The 18,293-nt window shown below is 45.9% G+C and overlaps 1 protein-coding gene across 3 annotated transcripts in view; it reads right to left on the reverse strand.

Moving 5' to 3' along the window:
* The window catches only part of LOC136675517 (protein CASP-like), a 163,898-nt gene that overhangs the window by 20,482 nt on the left and 125,123 nt on the right, over positions 1 to 18,293 (reverse strand). For 2 of the 3 annotated variants that reach the window (XM_066652081.1, XM_066652080.1), the window contains 6 exons: positions 17,646 to 17,747; positions 16,759 to 17,300; positions 13,643 to 13,802; positions 5,737 to 6,033; positions 2,738 to 2,926; positions 38 to 308 (listed from right to left, as the gene is read on the reverse strand). The exons of the other annotated variant lie outside the window; for it this stretch is intronic. In XM_066652081.1, coding sequence (XP_066508178.1) covers positions 38 to 308; positions 2,738 to 2,926; positions 5,737 to 6,033; positions 13,643 to 13,802; positions 16,759 to 17,300; positions 17,646 to 17,747 — 1,561 coding nt within the window. The remainder of the gene's footprint in view (positions 1 to 37; positions 309 to 2,737; positions 2,927 to 5,736; positions 6,034 to 13,642; positions 13,803 to 16,758; positions 17,301 to 17,645; positions 17,748 to 18,293) is intronic. 3 annotated transcript variants of the gene reach the window in all.

The following is an 18,293-nucleotide window of genomic DNA, read 5'->3' on the forward strand; positions in this document are numbered from 1 at the left end:
TGCCATCTAAGGAGGTCCAGATTAGAGCAGAACTGACCTGTAGTTGTGGAACCAGTTGATGACGGTGCTGGTTTTGAGGTTGAGCTGAGTGGCCAGCTCCTCGATAGTTTTGGGCGAGGGGTAGGGCTTCTGCTGGTAGGCCCTCTTCAGAGCCTCCTTCTCCTCCGGAGCCAGAACTACACGAGGCTTCTTCAGCTGTTGCTGAGGATGATGCTGAGGGCTGCTTGCCTGAACAAAATCTGTCCCCTGCAGAACACTCTCCACTGGCTGCGTGTCGCTCATGGAGCTGTGACGTCGCTTCATGTAAGCTGCAGGATCATGAATAAAGGATATTAGACACATCAGCAAGCAGCAACACAATCCCAGCATAAATTATGACAATGAAGTGGTTCCAGAGACATGAGCCAAAATGTAAAAGACATGTCAAAGACCCTTTACAGATATTGTCCAGAATGTGTTCAAGCCCATATACATTTACCAAAGAATAACAGACATCTTCATCACCTATAAAACAAACAGAAAACGACCACCAGGGGTCAGCACTGCTTTACTGAACATCTGAAGTGTCTTCACTGGGAATCCTAGGACCATGTCATTTATTTTGATTGTGACACATTTTCCATATTTCAGCGAGCATTTTCATAATTTACTGCTCGACTGAGATTCATAACGCATAAACCTGGCTATTCTGATCGACCAATAAAAAATGAAATGGCTAAAAGCTAAAACAGCCCAGTAAAGTCTTATTCCAATTACTTCAACATGTGGAGTCAATTGCAATAATTTATAGCAAGCAAAGTGTCCAAGAAAAATCGTTTTCAAAAATAAATACACAGTGACACGCTGCTGTACGCCATCGTTCCTAAGGCTACACAACACCTACGTAAGCCTTTCATGACAAATGACAGAGACCTATGTTTAGGTTCATTCCAATAAGCGTCAGTCTTCATAAAGGCTGTTTTATTTCGCCGTAGAACGTGTTGTGAACTGCGGCCTGTTGGAACAAGCCTTTACATATGTTCGTGTAGGTTCAGGAGAAGCTTACGTATTTGTCAGGACCTACAGTAAAGTTTTACTCAAGCTCACTTTTACTCTCTAAGCTGGAGTCAAATGCATGGCTCTCCTTGAGGCCTGCTGCTATAAACTCTCCGAGTTTAACTTCACCGAGGTCAAAAGCACGCTCCATGGCTCTAAGAGGAGCCCGTGGCCGGGTTACGAGAAGTCATAGCTCGGACATTAGTCTGCTTTATTGGGCAGCGGTCACTCGCGTTCTCTTTCTGTCCCCTGGCCTTCCTTTAGGACTGGTAATGTGGGGTCATGGGTCCTACTGCTCGGTTTGTCAGGAGGGTTCGGGGGACATTTAGGCCCGCTCTGACCAGAGGTCCGACGATGTGCAGCTGAAGCCAAAGCCGAAGCTCAGCTGCGATGCGTGTCTGTGTCAGTGTGTGGGCTGCTGACCAGCCGCGCTTAGGAAAAGAGCAGTAATGTCATTCTGTGCCGGAGAGAAGCGTTAAACAGGCCTAATCACTCCAAGAATTTGCACTTAGCTTCACTTCGGGGGTTGGGGGAGTGAGAAAGAGAGCAAGAGTGAGAGAGAGAGAGCGAGAGAAGGAGAGAGAGAGAGAGAGAGAGAAGGGGGAGCAGTGAGACGTTAATGATGATGATGATGACGATGAGCACTCAGGACTTTGAATAAGCAGGGCCCAGCGAGGCCATGGCCTGTCACATCTAATGAAGGAAGTGACATGGCTGCGGCTGATGAGGAGCGACAGCGCAGAGGGGATGGCTCCTTTAGCAGGAGCGAGGGAGCGAGAGAAAGACAGCCATGGCGGAGGAGGGACGGATGAGAGCGAAAACGCAGTGGTGGCCTGTTGAAGCGGCGCCTTTGGCTACAAAATGAGGATGAGCAGACCATGGCGGACTGTTGCGCACTTTGTTCAGTCACGTTCTCGCTGGAATCGCTGCAGTTACGTAAACATACACACAGTGGCTAATCTGCTACCTTCTACATTCACCCACTGGCCCTTTTTAAGGGACACATCCACCACCTCATAGGTTCACAGTAATGGAGCTGGTTCACTGATGCTCTATTTATCACAGTCTCCATCAGCGGAAAGTGAGGGATCGGATATTCGTTGGCGACTGGACCATTCACAACGGGGCGAGGATACAAACAATAAGGGTGTTGTAGTTAAAGAGATGTCCTTTCAGGGGCATGGGGCAGCGGGCTTGGGACTTGAGGCTCACCAGTTTCATTCACATGAACTGCAGGAAAAATTAGGTCAGGGGAGTGAAGGAACAGAGCTGTCCTCCTCCTATCCATGACAAAAGTGCCCTTGAGCAAGGCACCTAACCCTCAACTGCTCTTAAGGCTCAGGGGATGACTGCCTGCAGCTCCAGGTGTGTGTCTGTTCACTGCCACTAGTGCCCTAGTGTGTGTTCAGATCACAAAATCCATTCTACTCCATTAGTTCAATAGTCCATTAACACCAGGTTTAGAGGTACTGATGTTGAACTCTACGAAACCCATTTAATTTGGACCATCATTCATGTTTATGCTTTATTAATATTCAGCTAAAATATTCACACCGGGCACTTATAACGTCCTAAAACACCTACAACACACAGACTTTGCCCTAATGCATGTTCACCGAAGGCATCTGAATGTTTAATGCTGACTACATCAGGTGACCAGCAAAGTCTTATTGTTCATTCTGGCCTCTACTTATGTTCCTACCTTTCTTTTCCATGCGTTTCATGTCCATCAGCTTTTCAACGTTGCGTGGGTCGCTGAGCCACAGCTGCATACGCACGAAAGGCTCTCTGCCCTTCAGACTGAGCTTGTGCCAGGGCTTGGGCCGGGCCAGGAGATCCGAAACAGAGCCCTGCGTCAGGCCCAGGATCGTCTCTCCGAACAAGCGCTGACCTAAAACGCAAACAAACAGAAACATATAAACACACCAAACCTACATTCCACATTTATCCAAACCTTTTCAGAGAGAACACTCATCATCACTGTCCAAGGAAAAACACATCTCCACACAACAGTTGTCCTTCACATTGTGTGAAATTAGGGCTGGACGATACGGCCAAAATGTATATCACATAAGGCTGGACGATACGGCAAAAAATTGATATCATGATATATTTCTTAAGTTTGGTCGATACGATATAATTCCAAATATAATTACACTATAAAATCGACTGTGTGATAAAGCTCACCCCTCAACCATCGCAAAGTGTAATGGTGGGAGGTGTTCTCTATGGGTAGAGTCGGGCGAGAAGTCTACGGCGATATAGGGTTGACTCGAAATAACACATCCCTTTGGTTCCCTTCCACCTTTTTTTACACACCAGACTTTACATCAATATTTACAATACAGGAGGTCCTCGACTTACGACGTTAATCCATTCCTACGTCGCGTCGTAAACCGATTTTCGGTGTAAGTCGGAACATACGTACATTCATTCATTCGTTATCTGTAACCCTTATCCAGTTCAGGGTCGCGGTGGGTCCAGAGCCTACCTGGAATCATTGGGCGCAAGGCAGGAATACACCCTGGAGGGGGCGCCAGTCCTTCACAGGGCAACACAGACACACACATTCACTCACACACTCACACCTACGGACACTTTTGAGTCGCCAATCCACCTACTAACGTGTGTTTTTGGATTGTGGGAGGAAACCGAAGTACCCGGAGGAAACCCACGCGGACACAGGGAGAACACACCACAGTCCTCACAGACATACGTACATACTGTAAGCACTTATCCTCCTCCTAACACCTATTCTCCTCGGTCTCGAGCCGCGTAACCGTGTATTCTTCCGCCGCGCCGCACACACCAAACACAAAGTTCACGTTACGACGTTTACGACACAAAACCACTGAAGTCAAAACAAGGCTTCAAACAGTAAATGGGAGATGTGTCGTAACCACGAAACACCGTAACTCGCTATTCCCTAAAGAGGTCAAAGTGATTGTATCGTGGATACACAGGTGTCATAAACAATAATAATGTATATTGAAAATGTGTATAGATAGATATTGAATTATTATCCAGCCCTATGTGAAAATGTTACAATGAATGGAACAATAGAAACACTCCAAAATAAATGGAATTCCTTTTTTTTTACCCTGACATTCACTTCTCCTGTTTTGCAGAAACATGTATTTCTTTGGCCAAATCCTTGATCACACAGCACTCAGAAAAGTGTTTCACAACTGAAAGGAAAACACAGCCGAGGATAAAGCTTAGTCTGTGAAACCTGTGATCACTTGACCATCTCCCTCCTTAATGAGGTCATCCACCACCATTTGTCGATGTACTCTATATCATAGCTTCCATCAGTGACATGTTACTGAGCAGATATTATTTGGGTGTTCTGCAATTCACAGCACAGTGGGGATACAAACAACGTAGTGGCATATTATTGGGTGTCGTAGCTAAAGCAAGGTCCATTTTCATACAGATTCTCAGAATGAGAGGTGTTGACTAGCATTGCGCTGGAGGTCTTCTAGACAGAGAAACAATCAAGAGCATTTGCACTCCTGACCGTGGATGCCAGCGGCACTGATTTGAGCCAATCAGCTGTGTTTTGAAAAGGTAGAACGGGGAACATACACTGTTTCTGTAAAGCACTGCATATGAAAGGTGCTCTATAATAAACTTGCTTGTCTTATTTTTTCCTTATAAAACTTTAGCGACAGAGAAGGTTAAAAAGGTTCTTATGAAGTAGAACTGCTTTTTCAATTAATTAAAAAACACAAAGCAACAGAGAAAAAAAAAAACACCGGCCCTGTTCTTGACACCAGCGCTCCACCTTCCTCCTACTTCTAATCATAACTGTGCTGTTATGAAAACACGAAGCCTGCAGATGGAAAACACCTTAAGCCTTTCTGAGAAGAGGAAAACAAATGTGTAATTCTCAGGCCATGCACAGGTTCAGAAGAGTCATCTCTGCTGCCGTGCCTGGCTTTTCTCTTCATCTTAAGAGCACAAGTCCTTCAAACAGGCCTAGTCCGTATGAAGACATAACTTCATCCTCAATTCAGAGAGTGGGAAAAGTGAACTCACTCTCTTTAACTCAATCAGCCGTGCTGAGGTCATTTCCCTGAACGCACGGTTTCCAAGACGGCTCTAATTTTACACGTTCCTGCCGAACCTTTTCCATTCATTGGTCAGGAAGAGAAAAAAGTCTCCTGGGTGAGTGTGGAGTGAGAGTAGTTAGTGAGTGCATTGGTGTATTATGAAGCAGGGTGCAGTGGGTTATCGTTGGCCTGTGGAGAGGTACCCCAACACAGCTGAAGAAATATGTGGGAAGAGGAGAACCAACATAGATCAGCAACCTCAGTAAAGGTCAGACTGCAGCTGAGTGAATACACCACACACACAGGGTGGTTGGGTGTTCTTCTACAAATATCAATTTGTAAACGCACCATCCATGTGCAGTTTCAGCCCAAATATGGACACACCGTCGTCTGATCTTTTATTGCTTTTTCATTCAGGCGAGTGAAATGTTTTGGACCGTAAAACTACAGTCGGGACTCTATCGCTATGGTATCTAAGTAGATAGGCCACATCTATCATCTAGATCTATCATCCTATGACTTCATTATCAGAACATATTGGAATTGCTGGACAGAAGGAAGGCCATCTTTTGGAAAACTACCTCACAACACGCCCTACCTGCTGACCTAATCTCTGTTATGACATGCAACATAAATCACAGCTCACCAAGGTTGTTGTCAGTCAGCACCTCCTTGACCTTCTTGGTGATGGCGTAGGTGTCCAGCTCAGGCGACATGGCCACCATCTCCTGGATGCTGAGAGCAGAGGGTCCGAGGTTGGACATCGGCAAGGGCAGGGGCGTGCTGGGCTGAGAGCTCTCTGAGGGCTCGCTGGACTGGAGCTGGTCAGCCCCCGAGGTCTGAAGTCCCAGTGGCTCCCCCAAACTCTTCACCGATTCCTCGGCTGAGCTGAGTGGAGACTCGGGGGCAGGGCTGCAGCTGCCGGACGTCTTTGGGGTGCCTTCTGGAGGGCAGAGAGAGGAGACAATAATGATACAACATGAGTGTATGTTCTTAAATACCTGTTATGCTCTTATCCAAAGCAACGTACTATTCAATCCGGTTACAAACTCAAAGACACTTACTGGTAAAATGGTAAGTGTAGCGTTCTTATCCAAGTGAGCGGACTAAACCCTCACCTGCTGTAACCCGCCATGCAAAAACACTAGGCCTACAACAATAGTTTTGAATTACAGAAGGTCCAGTTTTATTCTAACATGTTAAAGTCATTGAACTGTCACAAAAGCAGCCACATAAAATGCTTGTAATTTAGATTCTGGCTTTGATCATCTCTCCACTCGGCTGGGGTATGGTTTGGCTGTTTGCTGAAGGCTGTTTACCTTCTGCTTTACACATAAAGTCCATTGTCTTTCAACAGTATTGTCCTACAATATGTTCTTCCCTGTTGTCCTACATGGCACACATGTTTGTAATGTTCTAGACATTATTAGCCCAACTGTTCAGACAGTTTTCACTATCCAACCTTCGTCAATATTTTATTAAAAGGATAATAAATGTAACAAACGACTCAGCTATTGGTCCGGATCAGTAAGGATGTTTACATTGGCAGAGATCTACTGTTAAGTGCAGAAAATGAGATTTTGGCAAGAACCTAGGAAATCTGATGATGGATGATGGGGAAAACACTAGGTTTATATATTTCCTATTAAGTACACGACATACGCAGTTCTGCTGTAGCTAATAAACACCCCAAAGAAGCAGCGTGTAACAGAACCCCTTGCCAAAGTTCCCCGCTTGACTGGAGTTATTTACTGGCAAATATTTATTTGGGAGTTTATAGGGATTCCAAATGTGAAGGAATGAAAAGAAAAAAAAAAAGCCTCCCAGGGTTTCAATGCAGTGCCTAAGCTCTAGAGTTAGCTCCGGTCTTGCTGTTCCATCTGCTTTTCTTGGCGATAAATTACTGAGGCGTGGCGTAGGTGTCTTTTCCTGTCTCCCCCATTAGCCATTCTCAGAAAAACCCAGGTTTACTCAGTGTCCAATCCAAATGCTTCACAGACTTTCTCACATCCAGAGCAGGTTAAAAGCCTGGACTAAAAAGGATTTCCAAAGCTGAATCACTACTGACACTGCAATTCAGTCCAAGACTAGCCCTAATCCATATTAGGAAATGGGCTGTATGTGCTATAATGTTTATAATCTATTGCTGACACTGTCATAAGACGGCTAAAGGGAGAGGGTCATCTCTTCAGATATTATGTTCTGTCAGGGACAACACACCATCCTCACAGAGAGACGGAGGGGGCCAGAGTGGCAGATTAATGACAGTCAGGTGTCCGGTACCCTTTGGCCGCAATGGTAAACATTTAGAGAAGAGAGGGGTACAGAATACGTCTGAACACAGTTAGAGATTCCAGCAATTATCATCATGCATTATTAGTGCAATTACAAAGGGAACATAGATGTATAAATAACATTAAATAAAAGACTCCTTTTGAAGTCCATCTTTCAGGGTCAGTCTCTGACCACAGGGCCATTGTGGTTAGAAAGGAGAACGCTAACTGCTCGTTCTGTTACATCAGCACACAGACCAAGGTTTGAAGTCATAGGGCCAACATGGTTGCAGCGCATCTACTTTTCCCGGTGAACATGTCTTAACACAGTTGATATCCTCCTAGAGTCGTTTAATTCCTGATCTCAGGATTCTCTACAGCAGGTAGTCATCAGATTAATACATCAGACATGACATCTTTTCTGCTTACGCTGACAAGACTGGGTAGCAACTCAGGTTTATTTAAATGGTCAGTTGTGTAACCCTCCTCATCCATATTTGAATACAGAAGCATTATTCATGATGACGGTCGAATGTGTCCTGAAGGCCTGCTCGGAGGAATGCTCGTAGGAACGTCTCTAATTAACTTTTACTCCACGCTAGAGCTGCGTGTGCAGTGGACAGCTGCTGGACTTGGATTGCACGCACACAAACACACACACACACACACACACGCACACACAAGCCTGGAGTCCATCTGTCTCTATCTGCTACCAAAGTTAGTGACCACACTCTCAGTTTGGCCTATTTGGAATAGTCTTATTTCTCAAAAGCAAACATAAAAGTCCTTCAGGGAAAGCTTTATGTCAGACGCTGGAAAACTGCTGTGAGGATTTGATTGCAATCAGCCACTAGAGACATAGTAAATAACCTCACGGTGGATCGATATCTTTGGCTGCACTCTATCCCGACCAAAACACAGCCATAATTTGCGATAACACTTTCTCTACAGATACACTGGGGTTAACCCTTTAAGGGAGGTCATTAGCTGGGATTCTAACTTGTCTGCAATGTGGAGAGCAATGGTGTTATCCAAAACTACACAACAGGCAAGAGCTACACAAAGTGGACAAAATTCTCACAGCACACAATAACATACTGACATCTACATATCTGTTAAAACATCAGCAGTTTGTAATAATGAATACCAAGCGATATATTACGCAGACTAAGGTGGGGCGGTGTAACTATAATACCATATACTGTGATTTTAAATAATGTGGACGGTATCTGAAAATGAGGGTGGTATTTATGTGTGTAGTGTGTCAATATCTGTACTGTGTTTTTAAATGCAAGGTCAAAGAGTTCATTCGTGTGCATTTAAGAGAGCCACAGGCAGGGGGTGCTGTGGGAGCCCACCAAATTTTCTCTCTATTAAAAAAAAACATTTTTATTATGGATCGTTTGTCCATCTGCACCGTCAGGCCGTGCTGAACTGAACTGCACAGCTCCGAAAACCCTTCAATCGACCCACACATATGGGGCTCAAGCAGCCTGACAGTGTACTCCCCATAGCACTGTAGCACTGTATAATGTGTTAATATTTTGAGGCGCTATGATGGTATGAAAAATGTAGATACCGCCCATTCCTGGTGCAGACTCTTTCCAACAGAAATGTATTTCTGTTGCTGTTTTCTGTATAAACATGTTCCTTGGTCAACAAAGAGAAAACTCTGTTAGCTCAATTACACATCGATCCCTTTAACAAATATATTCATCTTGCTAACAGAACATATGATTTTTGGAAGTGTGGCATCTCTACAGGAGACAAAGGAAATTCAAATGCTCTATTTCTCCTCTCTCTCTCTCTCTCTCTCTCCCTCCCACTCATCCCTCCATCCCTCTCGGCAGTCCTGTTCTGCAAGCGGGCCACAAGTGAGCAGTCATGGGAAGCCGTCACTATCGATTAGCTTCCTGCCACGCCGGCGGAGAGAGTGCGAGAGATAGAGTGAGAGGGAGGGAGCTAGTGATAGAGGAGATAGAGGAGGGGGGGAGGGGAGAGAGAGAGAGAGAGAGAGAGAGGGAAGAAGAGGAGTCTCTTCACATCAGGCTCTCCTCCAGTGTTCTGGATGGTGACATGTGGCTCTTGCGGGGAGGTGAGGGGGGCTCTGGACGGGGCAGTGATGGCGCTGTGGTGAAGGCTGGCCTTCTGACATGCTGCCACTGACCCACGCTGGCCAGCAGGCCTCACAGCCGCAGCTAACAAGGCCCAGCGGGGAGTGTGTCCACTGTGTGTGTGTGTGTGCACATGTTTGTGTGGGTGGGTGGGTGTGCATGCCCGTCTCTGAGTCTCACATGTGAGGCGATTGCCTTTTCCTGCCATCTTGTTATTTTCGCAGTCGTGCAGCGAGGGATAAACACACGCCCCCCCAGAGAGCGAAGATTAACCCTTTAAACAGCAGCTTATTATTCACTTAATAAGAGAAAACTTCTTTCATAATTATTCAAGACCTCAGCGTAATTAAAAAACACAGTCTGTTAGAGTGCTGTAATTAGAGAGAGTTGATCTGAGAGGTGGTGATGGGAACCCGACGTCAAAACAACTGGAACAAAAACCTTTATTTCCTTGTTTGACATTATTTTAAAAAATAAAATCCAGCTGCAATTTTCAATCCTTCAAAACCACGGTGACGGGGCACTTTCCTTTGGGCTCTATAAACTTTTAGGGTTAATTTGGGCATCCAGAACGCCTTCCAACCCATAAACTCTGAAACAATACCACCCACTCAGTTGTTGTGGGCTGCATAAATCCAAAAACATGTGCTAAAATGAAGCGTTCAAATGTTGTGTCAGATCTGACAGACAGCCGAGACACTTTAGAACTGCCCCGCTCCCTCTGAGTCTCTCCAATCACAGTGCAGACCCTGCGCTAAGTCGACCTGAATCTAAACAAAACAGACACAACCAGCAAGGAGAAAAAAGGGAAAACGAGCCATGACTAAAACAGGCTAAAAACACGGCTGTGCGCTCGGGGTCGAGGTGAAAAGGCGCTGAAAGCGGCCATTTTGAACAGGTGAGCACGCTGCTGTGGGGTTTGATCCTTGTGCTATTTTGCCAGGCAGGTCACAAACATTTCACTAAGATCCAGATCTGATTCTTGACAAATTGGAATCTGGTTGTTTGAATCCTAGAGGCCTCAAAGACTGAAATCAATTAACATTTAAATATGCATCCAGTGTGAGTAGTTTTCACTGCAACAGCTTGTACCCTTGCACAGTGGATTTATTAATATTCCTTATTTTTCAATGTAATATTCACATTATTCATACTATTTGCAGCCAGATCAACTTAACTGTGTTTTCCCCGTTCATTAAAATCCATCAACTTCCATTTCTCCCTCTTTATGAGCTGCTTGACAGAAATTTGGCTAGGAGCTGATTTGAGAAAGAGGGGGTGGTGATGGTGGTGTTGGGGGGAGTGGGGGACTGGAGCTGTCTAAGAGACTGGACACGAGTCCCCTGTGGACCCCTCCCCCACAGCTAGCTCTCCCCACTCCGCAGGCTGTGATTGGCCGGTCATTTGCATGTTAATGGGCGGCTGGAGAGCGGTAGGCTAAGGGGGTTTGGTAATTACCATGCATCAGTGTTAGCGTGGGGTAATTGATTAGAGCAGCACTATAAAGCCTCGAAGACCAATCGCCCCCCCCCCCCCCCATTCTCATTTCACCTCCATCTCCCAGCGCTGCTCAGCGGGGTTTAAAAATACCTCTTAAGGTGGCAATGCAGAATGTTAGAACCTAAAGATAATGACATTCAATGAGGTGTGCACTCAGACTTTGACCATTTGCAAAAGAAAACATTTCTATTATGTATATTAACTTCACTGAATGATGCCCCTCACTCTAGTCTCTTTCCATGTCCTTTGCCCACTCTGTTTCAATGTCCCTCGTCCATTACGTTTCTATATTCCTTGCCTATAGATTTTCTACGTCTACGTACGTTTCTAAATCTCTCCACCAGTCTGTTTGTGTGTCCCTGGTTCCCCGCAGGGTGAGTAAGTCCACGGCACACATACACATCAGAGCAGCACCTCTTAATCTCTGCTCTTTGTCCAGCGTATGTTCATTTAAGGATTTAATTCTAGCTGAAACAGATCCTGGCCGAGCTCCACGTGGACGAATGGGTGATCAGTAACGTATGTAATGAGGAAGGGCCTGCAGTGTAACGACTGACAAATGAAGGAGATTTATTATCTACAGGGGAAGAGAACTGTGCACATGTGTGTGTTTGACAAAAAACCAATTTGGATGTCCAGACAGACAGCGGAGCAGACTCCCCTGGGACGCAGCGGGCAGAGACGGATGGTGACCTCGCGACCTTCAGGATATTGAAAAGTGTGTTTGGATTCAAGGGCTAGAGATGGGCCTCTCTGATACGGCTCTTACTGACTCCTCAGGGGGGGAGCTGTGCTCCTGCTCCACTTCTCTCTACCACATCATTAAAAGACAAATAAGCTTTTTTCACATTTGGCTTCACAGCACCATTAACCGCTCACACGGCCGGCTGAAACAAAAGAAGAAACTCATACAAACTCCCAATGCTACAGGAATAAAAAGGCATTTTTACAGCGTGGTGGACACTGAGGACCATTGCGAATGAAAAGAGAAACTACAATGAAACAGAGAGAGAAATGAAACACTGCTTCTTTTCTGTTCAAATCAGCTGATGTAAGACCATTGACCCCATTTTTACGTTGTGTTTATTTACATTAACCACATTCTTGTGAAGCGGGTGCTAACACACTGAAAATTATAAACTGATAAAAGTTTATAAATATGATACACAAGATCCTGCATTCTATATAGCTATAACTAAATGCACTATTTTAAATGCAAAATGCAAAATGCAAAAAAAAAAAAAAAAAAAAAAAAAAAAAAAAAAAAAGCCCTATTTATTGTACAATCTAGGCTTGGTAATTTGTATTCCGTGGGCGGCACGGTGGCGCAGCAGGTAGTGTCGCAGTCACACAGCTCCAGGGGCCTGGAGGTTGTGGGTTCGATTCCCGCTCCGGGAGATTGTCTGTGAGGAGTTTGGTGTGTTCTCTCTGTGTCTGTGTGGGTTTCCTCCGGGTGACTGTCTGTGAGGAGTTTGGTGTGTTCTCTCTGTGTCCGCGTGGGTGCTCCGGTTTCCTCCCACGGTCCAAAAACACACATTGGTAGGTGGATTGGTGACTCCAAAGTGTCCGTAGGTGTGAGTGTGTGAGTGAATGTGTGTGTGTGTGTTGCACTGTGAAAGACTGGCGCCCCCTCCAGGGTGTGTTCCTGCCTTGTGCCCAATGATTCCAGGTAGGCTCTGGACCCACCGCGACCCTGAATTGGATAAGCGGTTACAGATAATGAATGAATGAATTAATAATTTGCATTTCTGCATGCATTCATATCCTGATCAGGGCTGCACTGGTGCACACACACACACACACACACACACCTTTTGACTGTTTCACACACTCACCCAGTCACATCTGATTCTAAACCCTGATTGGCTGAGCAACATCCTAAAACACCTAGTGAAATACGACCCCCTAGTCGTGGGAAAATCACCGACATGTCAACTTCAGTAGCTTACTGCTCTAGTTCTGTAGCTTTCAAATAGTTAAGGATGTGGCCCTCTGTCCAATTTCCTTAGTCCTTATTAGCTACAGGCTCTTGTATGAATTTATGATGGAGTGTAAAATAAAGAACAATGCTTAAACTGAGATTTTTTTGAGCTTGAACTTTGAGCTTGGGTTGGAGTCGCCTGGAAGAAGCTGATGTCAAGTTTTCTCACGTCAATCTAAATTAAGGCACACTTGCAGCTCGCTTCTCCTCGCCACATCAGTCCCACACCAATCTAAGACGCTTTTTAATAAGTCTGAGCAACTTCCAGTGATGGAGTGAAGCAGAACTTAGTTTTAAGCGAATTTCCATATCTTCCACAGTCAAAATACAGCCCTAGAAAAAAGTTCTAATGCATTTGAAGAAAGAAAAGAGCTCACAGAGCAAGATAAACTCAAAATTAACCACAGGTATTGGTGAGGGAAAGTGGTGTTAGATAAACAATGGCGATGGATGCTGTATACATTGTATTCTACATGTGCTCATTTGTCCTCGGAGAACAATACAGCAACACATCTGTCAGAGAAATATATTTTCATTGTGTCTAGAGTTTATTTATTCATGTGAACAACCGAGCAACGCCAGCTGCCTCCTCGGTCGCATCTTCGAAGCTTGTAGGTAAACATCAAACTTGGGACTGTTATTGTTCTAAATTCTGGTGCTGTGAAAGAGCAGGGTGTACCGTACCTTGCGTTTGGGCCGGCTGGCTGACCGAATTGTGGCCCAACTCTCCGTTGAGCCACAGCTGCATGCGGATAAAGGGCTCTCTGCCTTTCTGGGTCAGCTTGCTCCATGGTTTGGGCCTGGACAGCATGTCGCTCACACTCCCCTGAGACAGACCTAGTACCTGAGTTACAAACAAAAAAAGAAAAAAGGGGGGAAAAAGAACAAAGAAACAAAAAACAAAACATGTTACTCACTGCCCAAGTTTCTGTTTACAACAAGACCTTACAACGGCCTGTCCATGCGCTCAGGTTAGATGGGGCGGACCAGTAACAGAAACATGCACACAAGCAACCAGTCGGAAAACCCTAGAGAGCAGCCTTTACTCCATCCCACGCTAGCTCCAGCTGTACGTCTCAAATCAGGGGGATAGAAGAAAGGAAAGCCGGGCTTCGCCGAGGCCCGCGCATGGCTACTTTATTCCTGGCCCAAGTCCAAATTCAATAAGGCAGAGGCCAGCATTAAAGAGACGATGGTGCGAAAAAACGGTAGAATTTACCCAAAAGCTAATGCACTTATTGCATTAGAACAGCCCTTAGGAAAATAATTTGGTTTGCAGTGCTGCGTAATTGAATCCAGTTCAAAGTGGACTGCAGCGAAGATGTGTGAGGGAACTCTGCTGGAACTGATGTGCGGCTCAATGAAGGGGCGACGGCAAGGCTGAGTGTTGACTTTGTGGATAATTTAGTCACATGATAAATGAAAGCGATGTCTTAATATTCCTCAAAAGATGCCATCTTTCCTTCGGCCAAAATCGATATAAATTGGTCCCGGACCAAGAGTGGATGGGGATGCTGCATTTAATTGGGGAAATGGGTCTGATATCTCAGAAATAAGATGGCAACAAGTAATATGAACCATTAGTCATGCTTGCATCCAAATTTCCGAGGACTGCTGCAGCATTTATCTTAATAGCAAGACTGGATGTGCTTGATAAAGGCTTTGATCTCACGTTTTATTCTCTAAACCTCAGGAGACTGCGAGCAAAAGCTGCAAATGTAGCCTGAATGGGACAACACACACTCGAAACATATTCAGCGTCTTCTTACATGTAGGTACTAAAAGCTCAGAGACACTACAGACTAATGTGTGAGTGGGAACAGGGAGTTAGTGCGTGTTAAAATTGGTGGGGAAAGACAGAGAGAGGTAGAGACATATAGAGAGAAACTGAGAGAGGGGGGGGGGGGGTATAGAGAGAGAGAGAGAGAGAGAGAAAGAGACGGACGCGCAGCAGACCTTCTCTCCAAACGAGCGCTGGCACACGCCGCTCTTGGCCAGCTTCTCTTTGACCAGCTGGGTCAGCTGGGTCGTGTCCAGCTCGCGGCAGGAGAACAGCTCGCACTGCTCTGGCGGTAGAGGGGGCACAGGCACTCTGGGGGGCCGGGCCGAGGGGCCGGAAGGGGGCGGGGCGTGGCCGGCGAGGGGCCACTCGCTCCAGTAGTGAGGGGCCTCGAGCAGCCGGGGGAGCGTCTGGCATAGAGACACAGAGAAAGGAGGGGAGGGAGCCACCGGTCAGTTCCCGAACATCCGGCACAGGACAGGGAGGCTGGCAGCCAGACGTAAATAGAGGAAAAGCCAGCCGCAGGCTTTTCACAGGCTACGAGGGCCGAGGCTGGGGAACAGCTAGGAGCGGACATTGCAACAAATGATAGTGGTATATAAAAAGGTTTTTCTGATGGACTGCTGAGCCTTTAATTTGGATGTTACACATTAAAGGTACATAATGTTTATGGGGTTCTGTCCATCTGTAAAAACTCTTTAACATTGTTTGGGGAAGAAGTCTAGCCGTTCACCCACAACAGCAGAACAACAAACCAGCAGAAGAGCAGGAGAATAAGCCTAGCTAGCTGTTTGGACTGGAGAAACTGGAGAAAGGGGATTGAGGCCATAAAAGCATCCTCTGTAATGTCCATATTTCTTTCTTTTGTTTTTCTTGAGGGTTTGAAATATTTCTCAGACTTAAAAATAAACATTAAGACGTGCACAGCATAATTCAAGATAATTATACACATAACAGGTTATAATTACTGCTGTCACTCTCAGATTTACTCTCACTTTCAGATTCAGAAGTAATAACTTGTGACAAGGTTTGGCTTCCGTAACACTGATGAGAGTGGATTTAAAGAAGGCATTTAGCCTGGGACTACGAAACAGCCCGTCAGGCAAGAGAACATCCAATTTGGATGATCGCCACTTATGTAAAGGCCTGGAGGACTGTAGGTTTGTTTTTTGTGTGGATGGAGTAAAGGGACTATGCCCTAATGGTTTATATTTAGATTGTTATGAGTGAGTCCAAAAAAGGAAAAACAACAAAGTGGACAAACTTCCTAATGGAACTTTTCCACTGCATGGCACCTACGTGGCTCGTCTCGCCTGAATGCAAAACCTCTTTAAGTACTCGCTCGTGTGCAGTTCGAATTGAGCCGAGTAGGAACTAAATGTGACGTGTAAACTTTGCAGAGCACTGATTGGCCAGAGTGAATAGTCAATCACAACGAAATGCAGACGTCCAACGCAAACTAACCATCTCAAAATCTCCTGTTTATTTTTGGTAAAATTATGCTGTGGTCTTTTGAAGAGGTTCAAACACTTCTTGGATTGGTGGGAGACAAAAGAGAACTAGGCACAGAGCCATGTTCGGCCAACCAACGAAGGGGGAAAAAAAAAAAAAAAAAATGAACACGCCAATACACGATGTCTAAATATCGGTTAAAATTACCACCATCGTTGTTGTGGGTTCCAAAGCCCTCGTTAAGTCACCAGCTACATTTCGGCAGTGGAAAGGCCACAAGGGACCAGGGCTGAAAAGCACGTTGAGGTGTGCTGAGCCGAGTCGAGTACCATGCAATGGAGAAGCGTCATAACTGTACCAATGATCACATTTTCGCCTGCCATGCAAAATAAAGTTGCCCAGGCTCTGTGCACGGATGTGAGACTTGGTGCAAATACAAGTTTGATGCAACCTTTCATGCAAGAGTAGCACACAGTCACTGCGACGGCGATGTTTGCCCACAGCCATGCATGTCACAAACAAACAGGGAACAAAGGGCTCTACCTGCAAATACAATTAGACCCCTTACCTCTTTGGAGTCCTCCAGGCTGTGGTTCTCCTCAGGCTGGCCTTTGTGTCGATCCTGCTGCAGGCTACTCCACCACTGATCCCTCCAGTGGCCTCTGGAACTACCATCCAAAGCCCTGGCATGTTTAGAGCCACCATCCAGTAGGCCATCCTGCCCTGGGGATCCAGGTCTCTCTTTCTTAATGCTATTGTAGTCCAGCAGAGGGGAGGGTGAGGGTGAGGAAGGGGAGGAAGTGGCAAGAAGAGGGGGCTTCTTCAGGACCAGGGAAAGAGGGCTGTAGGCAGGCAGAGGAGCACCCAGTGTGGATGGCACCAGAACTTTGGGGGACAGCATAGACAGGTCACCCTGAGAGAGGGAAGAGATGGAGGACGAGGACGAGGAGGAGGATGAAGATGAGGCCTTTAGGACCGGCTCCAGAGCCGCCTGCTGGGCCTCCATTTCACGACGTGCCTGCTCAAGGATGGAGCGGATGGCTTCGTCCGAGCCAGTGCCTCCACTGCTGGTCAAGCCCCCGGATGAGGAGGGAGGGAGAGAGGAGTCAGCTGTTGACAGAGAAAAGCAGAACGTCAGTGCAGATGTAGGGAACATCTCTGTTGGAACTGCTAGACTGTACATTCAACTGGCTGAACATTGGGGACTAGTCATTTCAGCTTGGTCTTCTGTGTCCATGCAGTATGTGAGAATTTAAAGACTAGTGAGTGCTATGTTATAACTCTTAAACTGGAATTTGCTAGAATTGCCCCGCCCCTTCATCTAAGTCTCTCCAATCACAGCACTGAACCTGCGTTTATGTGACAGCTCAAAGACGAGGTTAAACAGACGCAACAAGCGCTAATAAATAAGAGCATTGAGTAAAAACGGAAAAAAACGAGAACGGAGAGATTTACCTGTTTTCTGGACCTGCAATTCCCGCTTGGCTTGTTCCAGGATGGATTTGATGGCTTCGTCCGAGCCACTTTCATTTGTGCGGATGCGGGTGGTAATGTTGCCTAAGAGGAGAGATTTAGGAAGATCAGTCAAACACAGTTTGAAAAGAATCGCACTTCCATTTTCAGCAGCTTCCATTAAATAAACTCATTCTAATCATAACAAATGACCAAAACTCAATCCTTAAGAAAGCAATGACAATGTCAAAGACATCTAGCTGGTGTATGTGATTATACGTGTGAGGTGCTTTGAGAACATCTTAAAATAGGTCAGGAACGGCGTGACCTGGAAGTAAAAGGCCATGTTTCGACCGAGGGTAAAGTGGTGCCCTGCAGTGCTGGAGTCAACCGCGAACCCCAGTGTGCTGTTATCCTGAGCTGAGTGTCCTTTAAAGGACTGCGCCTTTGTAAACGCTCGGTCCAACGCTACACTTTTATAAGACTTTTAAGCCAGGTTGGAATATGGATGACACAGCTTGAGGCCACCAGCAGAAAATGAGCGAATCGGCATGTTTATTTGACCAGTGGAGGTATTTGTGTAACACCCACTTCTTGGAAAGGCCAAGCCGACACCACCCAGCCCCAGGCGCGCAGGCACTCGTTAAAAAG

The sequence above is a fragment of the Hoplias malabaricus genome, chromosome X1 (genome assembly GCF_029633855.1).
Source record: "Hoplias malabaricus isolate fHopMal1 chromosome X1, fHopMal1.hap1, whole genome shotgun sequence".
Taxonomy (NCBI): Eukaryota; Metazoa; Chordata; class Actinopteri; order Characiformes; family Erythrinidae; genus Hoplias; species Hoplias malabaricus.